Source organism: Ovis aries, chromosome 12, assembly GCF_016772045.2.
Source record: "Ovis aries strain OAR_USU_Benz2616 breed Rambouillet chromosome 12, ARS-UI_Ramb_v3.0, whole genome shotgun sequence".
Lineage (NCBI taxonomy): Eukaryota > Metazoa > Chordata > Mammalia > Artiodactyla > Bovidae > Ovis > Ovis aries.
The window spans coordinates 55738097-55754637 of NC_056065.1; the positions used below are offsets into that span (position 1 = coordinate 55738097).

The 16541-nt window shown below is 46.8% G+C and overlaps 1 protein-coding gene across 4 annotated transcripts in view; it reads right to left on the reverse strand.

Annotated features, from left to right (window-relative positions):
* Positions 1–5499: 5499 nt before the first annotated feature.
* The window catches only part of KIAA0040 (KIAA0040 ortholog), a 40635-nt gene continuing 29593 nt past the window's right edge, over positions 5500–16541 (reverse strand). Inside the window, exons 3-5 of one of the 4 annotated variants that reach the window (XR_009595738.1) lie at positions 14534–14657; positions 13351–13550; positions 5500–8963 (exon numbers count right to left, since the gene is read on the reverse strand). Coding sequence is in view for 1 of the 4 variants with exons in the window: in XM_012187580.4 (XP_012042970.2) it covers positions 8532–8831 (300 nt within the window). In the remaining 3 variants the exon portion in view is untranslated. The remainder of the gene's footprint in view (positions 8964–13350; positions 13551–14533; positions 14658–16541) is intronic. The other 3 variants (XR_009595736.1, XR_009595737.1, XM_012187580.4) reach the window with 3 other exon arrangements.

The following is a 16541-nucleotide window of genomic DNA, read 5'->3' on the forward strand; positions in this document are numbered from 1 at the left end:
GATTGCAGTGCACTTTTAATGACCGAAGTAGAAAACAAAGGTATTGTAGTATTGCAATTTAAAAAGGAAAAAAAAAAGGAATGAAACAATTACTTATTTTGGCAAGTGAAGAAAATTAGGTTTGATGAGAGAAGGATAAGGAGGCCAATGAGGCTGGCTCTGTGTTCTGTGCTGGTCTCAACCTATCAATAACCAATGTTTTAGTTGGGCTGGCTTTTCTGATTCTTATCTTAAGACACCCTTTAGCAATAACTATTAGGAAACTTTGAAAAAAATAAAGGTTTATTTCTTACAAGGCCTGGCAATTACACTACCTACCTGGGGCTGCGTGGTGAGGTTGTGGGAGAGAGAAAACAGCTCAAGAGAGAGTGAGCTTAGGGTTCTGCTTTTATTGGGGTCCATGGTGGGGGCCTAGGATTTTGAGGGATCAGTCTTTCCTGGTGAATTTAAAGTGCAGGAAAAGAACAAAAAAATCAAGTGGCCCAAATAGTCAATTACTGAAATCACCCAGGATCTCTAAAACAAAGGCGCCACAGTGTGGGGAGGCAGTGCAGGTCTTCATCTAGTTGTGTGTGTTTGCAGTGTGTTTATCCTGCATAGTGGTCTTTGAAGTGGGTGCTTCTGCAATCCAAGCTTAAGTCAGGCACTTGGATGATAAAAAAAAAAAAAAGACAGAACTCTCAGAGCTCACACTGCACGGTGGACCGCCTGAAGGAGACATTGAAGTGTAGTGAAGTCGCTCAGTCGTGTCCGACTCTTGGTGACCCCGTGGAGACATTACAGAATGTCTAAAGACTTGTGGGCAGAGCCCTTTATTGGAGTTGTTATTGGAGTTTTTGACCTATAGGAGGTGCTGTTGCTAGTTAAGTCTCTTCGGAGCCCAGATCAGCGGACTGGATCGCATGGCCCTGTGTGCCCCAGGGGCCCTATGGCAGGAGTCTGAGGGTTTTGGTTTGCAATCCAGGTTTGGGCAAGTTGCTCACTTTGTCTGGGTCTCACTTTCATCTTTTATAAAATGGGAATTTACTCACAACGTCAGTTGCTGCAAAAGTCACATGAGGTAATGGAAGTGCCTTTATGAGGTAGAAAGCACTCTGGTAGGATAGAGGCCTTGCATCTTCAGTTTCCATAATTTCACTCAAAGTTTTGGGATTTTTTTTTTTTAATGATAAAGCTGTGTGCCAAGTTGCTTCAGTTGTGTCTGACTATTTGCAACCCCATGAACTGTAGTGTGTCAGGCTCCTCTGTTCATGGGATTCTCCAGGCAAGAATGCTGGAGCGGGTTGCCGTTTCCTTGTCCAGAGGATCTTCCTGAGCCAGGATCAAACTTGCATCTCGTCTTCTGCACTGGCAGGCGGGTTCTTTTATAAAGGTATATCTCTAGCCAACACTAAGGTATATTTACTATGAATAGGCGCTAAAAGGTTATTATGGCTTGCTCACAGATGGAAGAAAGAGAAAGGGCAGAGCGAGAAAGAAAGGTTAAGTAAAAGAAAAGAAAAGGAGAATCTGTCTACATTTCACAAAAGGTTTCCTTGGAAATGTTATGAATTGAGGTGTTAGCGGTAGAAGACCGGCAGATGAAGCATGGGGCTGTGCACACCCCCAGAGCAGCATTTCCCGAATGGTGTTCCTTGGAACCCTTGCTCCTCCAGATGTGCTAAAAGATAAGGTTTCATGGTCAAATAAGCTTGAGAAAACTCTGAGTTCAGCAGAGTCACACCCATTTCTTTATTCCAGTACCCATTAGAACTTTTAATATGATACTTGCAGACTTCAAGAAAGAGGGGGAAAGACTTGGTATGTAGCACTTTGAAAACTTGTTCGACTATAGGATGATTTTGGTTTCTGAATATCTAGATAATATTTCTCAAGGTATGGTTCAGAGACCACTGTCATCTACCTAGTGTGCTTGTTAGAAGAGCAGGTTGTCTGGTCTGGTCCAAGATATAATAAATCCAGAGGAAGGGCAAAGAGGAAGTTGGGATCTGCACTTGTAAAAAAAAAAAAAAAAACAACCACAAGTGATTCTTTTTCTTTTTTCCCTTAATCAGTGCATTTATGTAGCGTCTAGTATGCACTAAGGCTTCATGCTAGGTATTGGAGATACATGGTGAGTAAGTTACAATTCTGGCCTCATAAAGACTAACTCTAATATATGTGAAAATGGAATGGAGAGCTGGGGACGTAGGAAGAGTGTAGTCTGATCTTGTGATGGGGAAGACTTGAGTGGTTAGGGAAGCTTTCCTAGGCAGTGATGTAAAGTCTGGAAGGCTTCACAGAAATGTTTGTAACAGCAATTACGTTTGTGAAAATCCCTTATCTAGCAAATGAGTGTGACATCGTGATTGTCCCATGAAACCCCGTGAATCTTTAGCACATTTCATCTGAGGATCAACGACATAGCTGGATTGATGTTCTAAGAGATGCACTGCTGCTGCTAAGTTGCTTCAGTCGTGTCCGACTCCGTGCGACCCCAGAGACGGCAGCCCACCAGCCAGAGAAGCGCTGTTGTAAGGTGAAAATCACATTGACGCGAACTCTCTCCTGATCTGGCCACCAGGGGCGCTGTCACCCTAGGGTGGCTTAGTGGTGGGCAGCGGGGCTTGATGCGAGGAAGGATAGGTTCTTAAGAAGTTCACTTGTCACATCCTATAAATTGGGAGCCCTTAGTTCAAGGAGTATTGATAGCACTGTAAGCAGTGCAGTCTGTGGTGAAATGAGGGAACTTATTACACCAACAGGAACAGAAAATGTCCATTATTTTCAGTTCCTATCTCCTTTGACCTGTCTGCACCATTTGATTCCATGGACTCTGGCTTTCTTCTTGAACGTCTCTTTTCCTTTGACTTCTAGAGCACAAGTCTCTCATGATCTTCCTTCTGTCCTCAATAATAAGGAACATTTACTGAGCACTTACAATAAGCCAGGCTCTGCGCTAAACGGTTTGTATGCATTATCTCATTTAATCCTCTCATCCCTCTGATATAGATACTGACTGGCATTAATTCTACTCAGAGATTAAGTCTGGCACGTACATTACACAACTGTGGGAGCTGGAGTTAGCCTCGGAATCGGGACAACCCAGTCCTTGCCTCCCACACTGACGGTGGTCCTCGCCAGGCTAAGCCTTCAGGCTTTAGGTGATGCAAAGAGTACCCTCTTTTTCCTGTTTCCTCCTCTGCAGCTAGCTCTCTTCTGGGTGACAGCTTCAGGGGACCCCTGCCCCCTACCTGACTGGACATGAGCTTTGAAACTTCCCTCTTAGAAAGCAGTGACCAGCTGTACTAGAATGGTCTCTTGTCTTATCTGTTCCCACAGCCAGGCTGTGAGCCCCTCCAAATGCCTTTATATTGTGGCCACCTGGTGTGCTTGGCACATACTAGAGTCAAAAATGTAAATGGAACAAATAGCCTCCAGAGGGAGTTATTAATAGATAGTTGCATACATAGCCCTTCCTGAATGAAAATGTCACAGGTATTTCAAAACATGCCTTTGAACCTCTGGCAGAGACTGCAAGTGGTGATAAAGGCATTCTTCTTTTCAGTTTTGTAGTCCCATGACTTTGAATTTAGGAATTGTACTAAGGGCAGAGGGCAAGGGGCCAGTGGAGAGTGTTCTGGTGAGCTGAGAATGCTCACAGCGTTGTGCACATGTCCATTCATATCCCAAACGTCAGGGCTGAGCCTGGACAGGTGGAGCTGATGGTATTGAACTCTGGCAACCACCCAGGTGTGCAGCAGCCCCGCCTCCCCCAGATGCAGTCTGGACAACATTCCCTCCATGAGGATGGAAAGTTTTGAAAGTCCTGGAGGAAAGAACAGAGAGCTGAGTGAAAGGTCTCTGTCCTCAGTTGGTCGTAGAATATGTGTGATGGGGAAGGAAACCCAGGAATAGACTGCAACTAGAGGAATATCTTCCCTGGTGGCTCAAATGGTAAAGAATCTACCTGTAATGTGGGAGACCTGGGTTTGATCCCTGGGTCGGGAAGATCCCCTGGAGAAGGGAATGGCTCCCCACTCCAGTATTCTTGCCTGTAAAATCCCATGACTTTAAAGTCACAAAGAGTTGGACACGACTGAGCGACTGAACAACAACAAAGTCCCATGGACAGAGGAGCCTGGAAGGCTGTAGTCCATGGGCCACAAAGAGCTGGATGTGACCGAGTGACTAACACTTTCACTTTTCATAGGGATACCAGCCTGCCGTGGGGAAGGTGAAGTGCAGGCCCACCCTGGTCCTTGAAGTGCAGTTAGCATGGTGTTTTGCCAGTGTGTTTGACTGCTCCCCCTACTAGCTTTTAGGCCCACGTTCTCCAGGATGGTGGCCACCAGCTGTGGGCAGCTGTTGAGCAGCTGAAATGTGGCTGATGTAAGTCAGCTACTGGACCTTTAGCTTTATTTAATTTTAATTAATTTAAATAGCTGTATACCGCTAAGGGTACTATATTGGGCAGGGAGTGGACATTTCCATCATTCCTAGTTCTGTTGGACAGTGCTGCTCTAGATGATTTTTGCTCTAATGACGGCTTAGCATCGTCAAGGGAGGAATCAGAAACATTTAACTCATTACATTTTAAAAAATGTTAATCACATCCTATGCATGAATTTTATGTTGCACTGGATCTTTGTAGCTGCGCACCAGCTTCCTCTAGTTATGGAGAGCAAGGGCTGCGCTTGCTGCGGTGCCCAGTCTTCTCATTGTGGTGGCTTCTCTTGTTGTGGAGCACGGGCTCTAGGCATGTGGGCTTCAGTAGTTGTAGTACACGGGCTCAGTAGCTGGGGCACACAGGCTTCAGTAGTTATGGTGCATGGTCTTAGCTGCTTCTTGGCATGTGGAATCTTCCTGGACCAGGGATTGAACCTGTGTCCCTTGCATTTGCAGGTGGATTCTTATCCACTGTACCACCAGGGAAGTCCTCATTGCATTTCTTAACCAATGCAAGGCTACGGCCAACTCAAAAAAAAGATACACATTTATTCATTCATACACATGTCTGTCTATTTCTTTATGTATAAAGTCTACCTACTATGATCTATTTATCTGTCTATAGATACTTACCTATCTATCTCCCTTGCTGCTACTATAGAGACTTTTGATCTCTCTTCTCAGCACCAGATTTAACTCAGGAGTCTATTTTTACTTAGTTTTTGCTATTTTCCCCCTTTTTATATAAGAGGACATTGATTGACCTCATCGATGGGAATGTTCTCTAACTGTTGCCAAGGAACATGAGTGTGTTTTTCTGCATCTGGCATCTCTGAGGGTGCCTACTCTCCAAGGTGTCTGCTCTGCAGGCAGTGGGGTGTGAGTTCACCCCTGGTCCTTGGACCTCTGACTCTGCTGGTAGGGGGAAGATAGTGCCTGGGGATGGCTGGGCCTTTGGTGTTCCAGAGGGAGTCGCCCCATCCATCATTCTGGGTGAACTCTGAGAGAGGGTAGTCTCAAATGTCAAGAAAATAACTAACTGATTTACACAGTAAGGAGGTTACACATGGCTTTTTAGTTTCCAAGTATTTTATTTAAATAAAATGTTTTCTTGTTGCATTTAAATTTTCCAGGAAAAAAAAACAAATGCTATATAATGTGGACCATTTATATTCTTCTTGAAAAGGTGACTGCCCTTTCTCTATATCTTCCCCTCCTCCCGCCACCCCCCAAAACACCCAAAGCGAATCCATTGAGCAGTTGGGAGAAAGACCTCTTCTGATTGTTCAGAAGTCCTGGGCCTGGGGACTCCTCCCTAAGCCTTGGCTAGTCTAGGAGGCCTCTTCTTTGCCATCCCTTTTGTCCTCTGTTAGCCTAACCCCACCCCCACAAGATGGGCCAGGCAAGCTCCAGTCCTAAGGGACCCCTGGCTGCCAGTGGTAGTTCTGGTACAGAGGGTGGGAAGGAGAAGTGAAGATGGAGAGGGATGGAGCCAGGGTGGTGCCTAGAGACAGAGAGAGGGGAATGGGAGAAGAAAACAGGGGGGGAGGAGGATGACAATGAAGTGGGAAGAAAAGGCAGTGGGCTCCAATAATTGCTTTTTGCTTCTTTGATACACACACTTATTCAGCAAAGTCTGAGGGCCTCTCACTCACTGGACACTGTTCTGGGTGCTCCAGTGAAGGTTGTTGAGGAGGCTGGATGGGATAAGAGAGAAGCCTCTTTCAAGCATTTGGATCTCCAAACGTGGGTTATGGAAGCAACCGAGAAGCGTGTTTCTGGGTGTTCACACCTGGAGGGGGAGCAGATACATTCAGATAGAAGATGGTGAGGCACAGCCTCTGGAGATAGATGCCTTGTCGTGGGTGATGACGACGGACTGCTGTCTTAATTCAGACTAGCAGCTGGTTGCCATGGCAACTATGGTACTTTTGTGGTTCCGTGATCCTGGAGATCAGCTCTCCTAGACTGTATCTGACACCAGTCTCAGCCGTCAGCCTCTACGTCTCCCCCAAGTCATCCATTTGAGGAGGGGCTGAGAGTTGGAGACAGAATAAGCAACTCAGCCTGCTGGGTGGTGGGAGGTGTGGGGAGATGAGCACTCATTCTGGGAGGTGAAGGGGATGGCCAGATGCTCCAGGACAAGGGGACAGAGCATCAGAGGGTGCTTCTTTTGCTGGTCAAAGAGGTTTATGCCTGAGAGGCCTGAGTGCCTGGGGTATTTAGGCCCACTTAGGGCAAGAAGGGGGAACAGGGCTGGTTTTAAAATAAAAGCAGGCCTGCAATATGCTTCACAGGGTGTTCCATTAGAAGATCTTGGGGCAGCAGTTGCCAGTAGGCACCTCACCTCTTCAGGACTAGACCTGGACTTTACCTGAAAGGCGGGTGACTACCAGCTGCCCCAAGTGAGCAAACAGAGGACATTTTCCATGAAACAATGTTAGAGAATTTAGCTTTTGCTTCTATAAATATCATAGCTTAGCTACATTATTAATGAAATTGCAATTTCACCATCATTTAGAACAGCTTCAGTCAGAAAATATTTCAAGAGAGCTACCCTGCAGATGTGCAAGTGAACTTTGCGAGCACAACCTGCTCCCACGTGGGGAACTATCCATCTTTGTGCTGTGGTCACAAGACAATCAAAATACCACCCAGTTCTCCCTGTGAGTGGATTAGTTCAGCCTCCCAAACTCAGCCCGGAATGTGGGGAGATGCTCTGCTCAGCTAACAGTGGAGCCAGCTTACATGTCCTTAGATCTCAGGGCACACTTGTCAACCCAAACCTTGGCCCTGCATGCATCTGCCTCCTTCAGAATTCAATACCCAACTTCCACCTGTGGCAGCAATTAATGGGCTCACTTGGTAGAGAAGGTCACTTGGGGACTTGGTGAGGTATTACAAGTTTACCCTTAATAGCATCATATATCTGACAGCATCCACAGACAGTTGTGAGTACCGACTGTGTGCAAGGCACTAGCCTGAGCTTCAAGCTAAATATTAATAAATCTCTATATAGCTTCATCCTACTTTCATTTAGACTCTATAACTTCTGCACCCTGTCTGCGACATGCCTTACCTCCATGATAACTTTATGTAATTGTTTCCAGTGTGCCTTCTGTGAGACTGTACCAGTGATTGTCTTAATTCCTTCCCCACTGAAAACCTTTGGGTTCATAGGAGATTCCTTGCTCAGGGGTAGCATCCTGTTTCCATCTGTGAAACATACATTGCACAGGTACACAATGGCAGTCCACTGAAGTGGACGGCATAAAACTGGCCATGAAGATGGCCAGAAGCCATTTGTTCTTGCTTGGAGGAGGAAGGCTTGCTGGGGGTAGCATCTCAAAGAGAAGTCTTGGATACCATTAAACACCCATCAGTGGTGATGAGTTGTAAGATTATAGCTTTTGATTTTTCAACTTTTTCTCCCAGGTGAAAGGCCAGAAGCACAAGAACTTGGTGTGTCTTTATCAATATATAGGAATGGGGGGATACCAGATGGCTGGAATGTCCAGATATGAAGATTTCCAGTAAAAGTCTATGTAGGGACAGGAAGAGGAAAGCATTCATCTCTAACCTGAGTGGTGTATGGCATTGACAGCACGTAGGCTTCTCTTGTTATATAATTGTGCATGTGGGCCTGGATCTGCCAGGCCTTCCTGTGAGATGTTTTTCCAAGAGCAGACAATGAACTGTCTCGTTTAGGGCCTTGCTCAAAGTAGACATTCAGTGACCATTTGATGAACAGAATATACTTGCCTGGGTACCTGTGGTGTTGTGCATGTGTGCATTTGGGAGATATGTCAAGAAGTATGGATAAATGTTCCTTGTGCTTTTGTATACGGAATGTGCCAGAGATGGGTGGAAGGCATGCCTGAGTCTGCAGTAAAGAGCATTGCTATTGGACACATAGATGCTGAGAAAGCGTCCAAGACTTGTCCACATGCTCCCTGGGGACACTCGGTCTGAGGTTTGCTCCTTGGTTGGGTAGTTCTTCTGTGAACATGAGCGCATCACTGCAGGGATTTCTGCTCCCCACATTGGGTGTGGTTGGAAGGCAGCTGAGCTCCCAAGGCAGGACACCTCTGCCCCCTGCCTAGCTAGACAGGCAGGGATGGCCTCTTTTCCATCTGGAGAAGCTTGGGCTGGGCAGAGATCCAGAGGTCTTCTTCAGCCTTCTTCTTTTTCTTCTTCTTCTTCCCCTTGTTTTGCTCCGGCTGTCGGCCATTTTCACCTGGCCGGTTCCAGCAGCAGTGGCAGCAGATGAAGAGGAAGGTGATGATCACCAGGAGGGGCAGCCCCAGGAGGATGCCTAGACAGATGCTGTTGAAGAGGCCCTCCTGGTGTTTGGTAGAGATGATGTCCCAGATGGCACTGAAGAACATGCTGATTTTCTCCATGGTGCGTGGCTACACTGGGTCAGAGGAGCCCCTTAGCCCACCCGCAAGGGCAGTACACGAGAGGATGCAGGCTTGCCCACTTGGAACTTAGCCCTCTTCCAGCTCTGGGTTTGGGCAGGCCACAGATAGCACCTAAAGAGAGAACAGTGGATCGTTTAAGAGAGATGCCATGGGGATGGTCTATAATTTTTAATAACATCATTGATTTTAGGCTCAGGAAATGGGAGGAAATCAAAGAGTTCCAGAGTTCACTGAAATTGTATTGAGACTCAATAAACAAGATAAATGCATGCATTTAGTCAGTTATGTATCAACTAATTCTCGCTATGTACACACTATACGGGGCTTAGGATATGACAGTTAATAAGATGTCAGACCTGGCACATAGGCAGTGCTCCACGATGGTTAGAGAAATCAGTGTGTGCATCCCACAGTGTTCTGGTTACAGGGTTGGTTCTCTGGACCCTCTACAGTAGTAGTTCTCCACCTTTCTTCATTTCAGCCTACCTGATAAATGATGAACACATACTCCCCACAGGACAGCTCCATATCCAACCTTCCATGAACACAATTTGTCATTTTTAACACTAATGAAAGCTTAAGCACAAGATAGAATGTCCAAGTCTTGCTGGCTGTCGTGGGGGCCCTGGACCTCCCCAGGCTAAGAGGTCATCAGTCCTCATCCTGTTTCACTCCTGCTTTTCTCATGGTCCCTTCATGCTTTCTTCCTGGCCCCATGTCTCCTCCCTCCTTACATTCCACTTTCAGGCCTGGCAAGGACTCATCATGCTGTGGGTGAGAAACCAGGTCTTTCTGTTTCTACCTTTCTCTCCCTCATTACCCTTGTCCCCCTGTCCCCCAACCAAATATTCCCAAGTCTCCTTCCCTGCCTGTTCCTCTCTTTGCAGTGAAAAGAGTTTTGCAGGCTGATCAGTGATGGTGCCTGGAAACTGGGAGGGGGTCCCTGGCTGCCTCCCTCCTCCTATCCTGAGCCCAAGCTTGCAGCTGGGCAGTTCTGGTTGCTTCTCCAGAGTGGTCCCTCTTCCTATAGTACCTTCTCCAACTCTCCACATGTATCTCAAGCCTCAGCTCTCAAGTGTAAGATCTTAGAGGCGCCTTCAGTTCTGGAATCCACAGGTTCTTGGGTCTAAACAAGACTCGGAGGACAGGCATGAGTCAAAGGAATTTAAGAGACCTTTTGGCATTAAACATTGTTCAGGAGCCAAAGATCGAAAAGTCATTGATTTTCAGGCTGGAGAGCTTAGAAATCATCCTGACCAGCTGTCTCACTTTAAGATGCAGAATCTGAGGCCCAGAGTGGTGGGGTGACCTGTCTGTGAGGTTACACACAAGCACATGTATGTTTCTCATCACACACAAAGCTGTGATGAACACCCAGACCTCTGAACAATGGGTTCAGCACTCTCCCAAGGCTGCCGGGCAAGCAGAAAAACTAAGGATGGTAACATTACTTTATATTTTACTTGATATTTTTCTAAGTCACCTTCATGTACATTATATCTTTTAAGTGAGCAACTGGATGGTGCATTGTGATTGGAGGGACGCACTAGGGGGACCTAGGTCCAGAGTCATTCTGAAGTTCAAGCTTCATTGGGTTGTCCTGCACTGGAGCATAAGTGCGTGTGTTATACATCTGGGTGGTGTGTTACACACGCTGTCCCAGCAGTTGTGCTTAGAGGTCTCATTCCTTGGATAACACGCACTCTTGGTGTCCCAGGTACCCAGTGCCCATGTGTGCATCCAAGCCCCACCCAGGATCTCCATCCTGGTCTGCAGGCATGTGGCCCCACCCCCTCATAATATTATTTATACAGTTTATGCAGTCGTATAAATTGGCACCTGCTTCTGTGCCATTGGGCCCAAGGAGCCTGACATCATGTTATACAGTGGGACTCATGGGAATCGCCTAGTGGCCCAGTGGTTAAGAATCCATCTTGCAATGCAGGGCACATGGGTTTGATCCACGGTCTGGGAACCTTAACATGCTATATGCTGCAGGGCAACTAAGCCCATGTGCTTCGGAGTCCACGCGTTCTGGAGTCCATGCACCACAGTGAAAGATCCCACGTGATGCAATAAGACCTGCCACAGCTGGTGAATAAATACATATTAAATAAATAAAATTGTTTTTTAAAAGATGGCACTTCTTACATGCCGGGCACTGTCCTAAGCACCTTGCGCCTGTTGACTCTCTTGGACTTTATCACAAGCTTATGCAGTAGGTACAGTTATCCCTCCCATCTACAGCCAAAGAGATGCAGGCACAGGTCACATGGTGTGTGAGTAGCAGAGCTGGCCCTGAGGATTCTGGGAAGCTTGGCTCCAGATCCCCAAGGGCTGAGCCATTCATAGCGTGGCTCTGGGCCTCCGATTTCTTCATGTGGAGTTAACCCATTTTTGGCAAGTAGCCCAGGGTTTATAGAATCCTCTGCCATCCCCCAGATCAACTGAAACATTTATCCCAGTCAACATTTATCCCTGTCTGCTGTAGAAAGAGACTACAAGGAAATTTATTTCCCATTGTCAGATACGTCACAAATGCATGAAGATACATACAATAAAAATCCAGTCCTGCCCAAGGGGAGGTTTATAGAAACATTCTGGCATCTGAACTTAAACTCAACATGCAACAAAGACGACCATCCCAAGAAGTTAGGTGTCCTTGCTGGAGGCTTTGCCTGAGCCGCTCCAGTGCCTGAAACATCACGTGCCGTGGACCTGCCTGCACACCATCAAGTGCACAGGCTCTTTACAGAGGAAAACCACACTTGGTCTCCCCAGACCCCTCAGTGGGGCCAGCCCGGCGCCTGTTCCTTCTCACACCCCTCACTGTCCTCTGGATTCTCCTCCCTTTGCCATAATCTTTGCTTTGACCTCAGCCTTATATGGTCCTGTTTTTTTGACCCAGAGGGATTTTTATGTTCTGTTGTAGGAAGACTTTGGGTGCCTTTCTCTAAGCTGATCCTTCCTACACATATGGTTTTGAGAACCAAAGCCTCTTTGCACTGATTTCTGTGATTCAAATTAGACAGCAGCAGACCACACTTACTGACAAGCTTTCCTGTGCTGGGGTCATGCTGGTCTCTGTGGGGAGCATATGTGAATCGGGGCCCACTCTGGGTTCGGCCAGAGAGAGAAGGTCATGGAGCTCCTGGAGAACAGTAGGGCGGTATTCATAAAAGTAGAGCCACTTGACCTTGAGAGACAAGTAGGCTCTTGACAGACGTGTGAAAAAGATGTCAAAGATCCCAGGCAGAGAAACTTCTAGAACATCAGCAGGAGAACAGGGGACCTTCTGATGAGCCTGGAGCTCAGTGGGAGAGTGAAGGGCTGTAGGCTGTGGCCAGGTTAGAGGGGACCTTCACAGAGTGTGTTTCTTTGTGGGGAGGGGCTCTATAATGGGCTTCCCAGGTGATGCCAGTGGTAAAGAATCCTCCTGCCAATTTTAGGAGATGCAAGAAATACCAGTTCAATCTCTGGGTTGGGAAGAACCCCTGGAGAGGGAAATGGCAACCCACTCCAGTATTCTTGCCTGGAGAATCCCATGGTCAGAGTCCTGGTGGGCTACAGCCAGAATCTACAGCCCTTGGGGTCACAAAGAGTCAGAGACGACTGAGCACATACTAGGATGATATTGTGATCAGAGCTGCCCTGCAGGGAATAATAAGAGGGTCTGGAAAGCTCTGGAAGATGTTTTAAGAGAGCACTTCAGCCATTTAGCAAACATTTATTGAACACCTGATATGTACCACAAACTGTGTTTGGTGTTGAGGATTCAGGAATGAATGACAAAGATATAGTTTTTGATATCATGGAGGCTCATACATTTCACAGGACTTAGTATCATCAAGGGATCATGTCGGTAGACAAGAAGAAGAAGCAAATTCCAGCTTAGGTTGCTTAGTTGGATGAAATAAAAGCATGCATTTGAATTATGTCTTTATTTCAACATTCCAGGCCCTCCCATCCCTCCCAACTTTGGCTCAAACTCATCCATCCCATGGCACCTAAAATAGCCATGTGAATAAACAGATTTCTTTTCAAGCAAAAGCTAAGTCAATAATTAGCTTCTGGATTCCTAAAGGTACTTATTTGAGTCTACTCTCCATATGGCCAAAGAGAATATTCATTAACACTTGGGAACCCTGTCTGGGGAAAATTCGATTAAAAGGTATTCTTTATACTTTTTAATCTAAGAATTCTCTTCTAGGCAACCCCCACCCCCCAGGTTCCTTGCTGAGCTCTGCTAATCTATAGCATTTCATTAGTATTTATGAGCCTTGCATTATTAGCATTTCCAGGAAACAATCAAATATCTCCTTGGTGGTATGAATTAAAAAAGTCAGAGCTTCTGTGGAATGTTTTTTGCAAAAGGAGCCACACTTCGGCCTAGAAATGCCCTCTGGGAGACCCCATCCTTTTGTCAGCTCTCAAGTGTTGCTGACACTGAAAAATACTTCATCTCTTCTTGTAAAATCGACAGTAGGTGCTAACCAACCTTGATTGTGGTTGTGGGGGTGGGTGTGAGGAGAGAGAAGAGGGGAGAAGTTCCTTTCAGTTTTCCGGAAACCAAGTAGTATTCATCTCTATATCCTCCTTAGTATTTAGTTGAGAGTCATTCATTCATTCTTCCCACAAATTTCTGTCTGCCTGCATGTGAGGTATTGATGGCGAACAGAGATCCTGGAGCCAGAAGACCTGGGGGTTTGAGTCCTGGGTTAATTCTTGTGACCTTGGCCAGTTACCAAATGCTATCTACAAAATGCAGTTAATAAGCTTCCCTTGTAATGAGGTTGTGAAGATTAAGAGCTCAATGTGTTTAATGCATTTCGTAAACTGTACAACACTATGAAACATAATCTACAAAGTAGTGAGTGAACTCCAGATAACAGTGGACTAATTCTAGCCTTGAGCTTTTCTTCCCCATCTCTCACCTCTAGCCCAGTCTTCATGGACCCCTACTCCATTCAAATGCAAAGGGCATCACAGTGACTTCCCTGCTTAGGGCTGGTCAGCAGTTCTGTGGCTGTAATTCTAGACTCTGGCTTTCGGCAACAGGAATGGAGAAGGGTCATTAGGGAACGTCTGATATGTCTGGAGGACTGGTGAGCTCATAAAACGAGGCCTGGGGAGAGCACCTAGTCCCCTGCAGGCTCTGGCCTCTCTCCAGTCTTCGGAACCCCTGGAAATGTACAGGGATGGCTCCTGCCACAGGGATGACTGGTCCATCCCTGACATCCAAGAGCTGCTCCAGAGTCATGTCCAAGGCTGGCCCACAGACTGCAGTTTCCTCTGGAACTCCCCAAGAAAGGGGCAGGGCATTCTCCTTTGCACCAGCCTCTTGTTATTTCTATTAGGTGAAATAATAAAGCTGGAGAATAGGGTCTGTTTGGTAGCAAATGCTTTCTAGAAATGTTAATGATAAGTATCATAATGGCAGCCAGCTGAAATCCCTGAGACCTTCTTCAGAGTGCTTTCTATATGGTTTAAATCTTTGGCCTTCTTATAATGGGTAGGGTGAAGCAGGACGGTCAGGTCTGTCTCAGAACCTTCAAAGATTCCTCTGCTGCAGCTGTAGACTCCTGAGTATGTGTGGGGGCCATCTCATCATTGTACCCTGGGGGCAAAGGGACAGAGACCTTGCCTTGGGCCTTTCCTCGCTTGTTCCATTGAGCCCATACCTTGTGTTGCGGTGATCACTCTGCTTGCGTTATCTCCTCACCCATGGATCTCAGGTGATGACAGGATCTCGGGAGGGCAGCCCTAGTCTCCTCTCTGGCCTCTGACTCTGGCCACGCTGGCTGCCTGAGAGTCACCAAGGGGGTTAAAGATTCAAGTGCCTGAATTACACTCCTGGAGACTTTGATTCTGTAGGTCTAGCAAATGCCCAGAAATGTATGTTTATAACAAACAACCCAAGTGTTTCTGGATAGTTATCAGGTTCAAAAACTGCTGAATGAGCAGGCTGAGGTGATGACCCTTTTCTATATGCTCAGGAGCCATGTGCTGAATGAGAGAATGGATGAATCATGGGTGAGGAGGGGTGGGGAAGAGGTTCATCTTCATATGCGGCAGCTCTGAGGCCTGCTGCGGGCAGCCTCCTTGGGGGTCACTTCTTGCTCTAGTTAGTCAGGGCATCTGGGCCAGAGCTGCTTTCCTGGAGGTCATTGTTGTTCATTTGCCAAGTCATGTCCGACTCTTTGCAACCCCATGACTGCAGCATGCCAGGCTTCCCTGTCCTTCACTCTCTCCCTGAGTTTGCTCATGTCCATTGAGTCAGCGATGCCATCCAACCATCTTATCCTCCGTTGCTGCCTTCACCTTTTGCCCACAATCTTTCCCAGCATCAGGGTCTTTTCCAGTGAATCTGCTCTTCCCATCAGGTGGCCAAAGTATTGGAGTTTCAGCTTCAGCATCAGTCCTTCCAATGAACATTCAGGGTTGATCTCCTTTAGGATGGACTGGTTGGATCTCCTTGCTGTCCAAGGGACTCTTAAGAGTCTTCTCCAACACCACAGTTCAAAAATACCAATTCTTTGGTGCTCAGTTTTCTTTATAGTCCAGCTCTCACATCCATACATGACTACTGGAAAAACCATAGCTTTGACTAGACCGACCATTGTTGGTAAAGTGATGTCTGCTTTTGAATATGCTGTCTAGGTTGGTCATAGCTTTTCTTCCAAGGAGCAAGTGTCTTTTAATTTCCTGGCTGCAGTCACCGTCCTTAGTGATTTTTGAGGTCATAGTTCAATGCAATAGACATTCACAGAACACCCACTGTGTCTGACCCTGTGCACTCAGACCCTGAGCGCCTTCCTGTCTTGTAAGGAGGAGAGACAGAAATAGCAGAAGCACAAGGTGATGAGTCCTGTGGTCAAGCTCTGTGTTAAGGGCATGAGGGAAGCGCTGGGGAAGGAGTAAGCCTGCTGACCTGGAGGGGATTAAGGGAAAGAGATGCGAAAGAAGTGACAATCAGGACAGCATCTGCTCATCCCTTCTGTGACTACTTAGGCATCACCTACTACATGCCAGGAAGTGGGTTGAATCCTGGGCATCCAGGAAATAGGCAGGATCAGTCCTTGTCCCTCTTATGCTCAAAGTCCAATGTGGGAAGCAAAGAAGCCCGAAGACTGGGGTGCAAGTGTAACATAGAAAGTGCTACAAAGGAGAAGTCTGGGATGCTGAGAAAATGAGTGATGCCCATCAGGGCGGCTGGGGCAGGTACTGGGCAAGGATGGCTTTGCTAAGGTCTGAACCACGGCAATCATGTGGTCAAGGTGTCTCAGCAGTCTCAAAACTTAGACTAAACTTATCTAAAGCACTTTCAAGTAATATGTGTGGTGTGTTTATCTTCAACTCTCCAATACCTTTTCAGATGAAGTGCCTCTAAATTTCCAGCAATGAGTTCAGTTGTTAACACTTGATAAAGTGTCCCCCTTCCCCAAAGTCTGGAAACACAGGAAATAATGTGTTCACTGTGCTTTGTTTTTGCAGATGAACAATTGGAACCGTTGCTTTCCCTGAAAAGGCCCTGAAAGGACAGCGTGGCTGGATGTAGCCGCAGGGTGTGTGGAGGGTGATGGGGGTGACAGGAAGCCCTTGAGGGAGGTGGCCCCACACCCGTTGGGCTGGCTAAGCCACATCAATGGCTGGTGTGTGCAAAAGGGCCATGGAGTTTCAAGCAAGGAG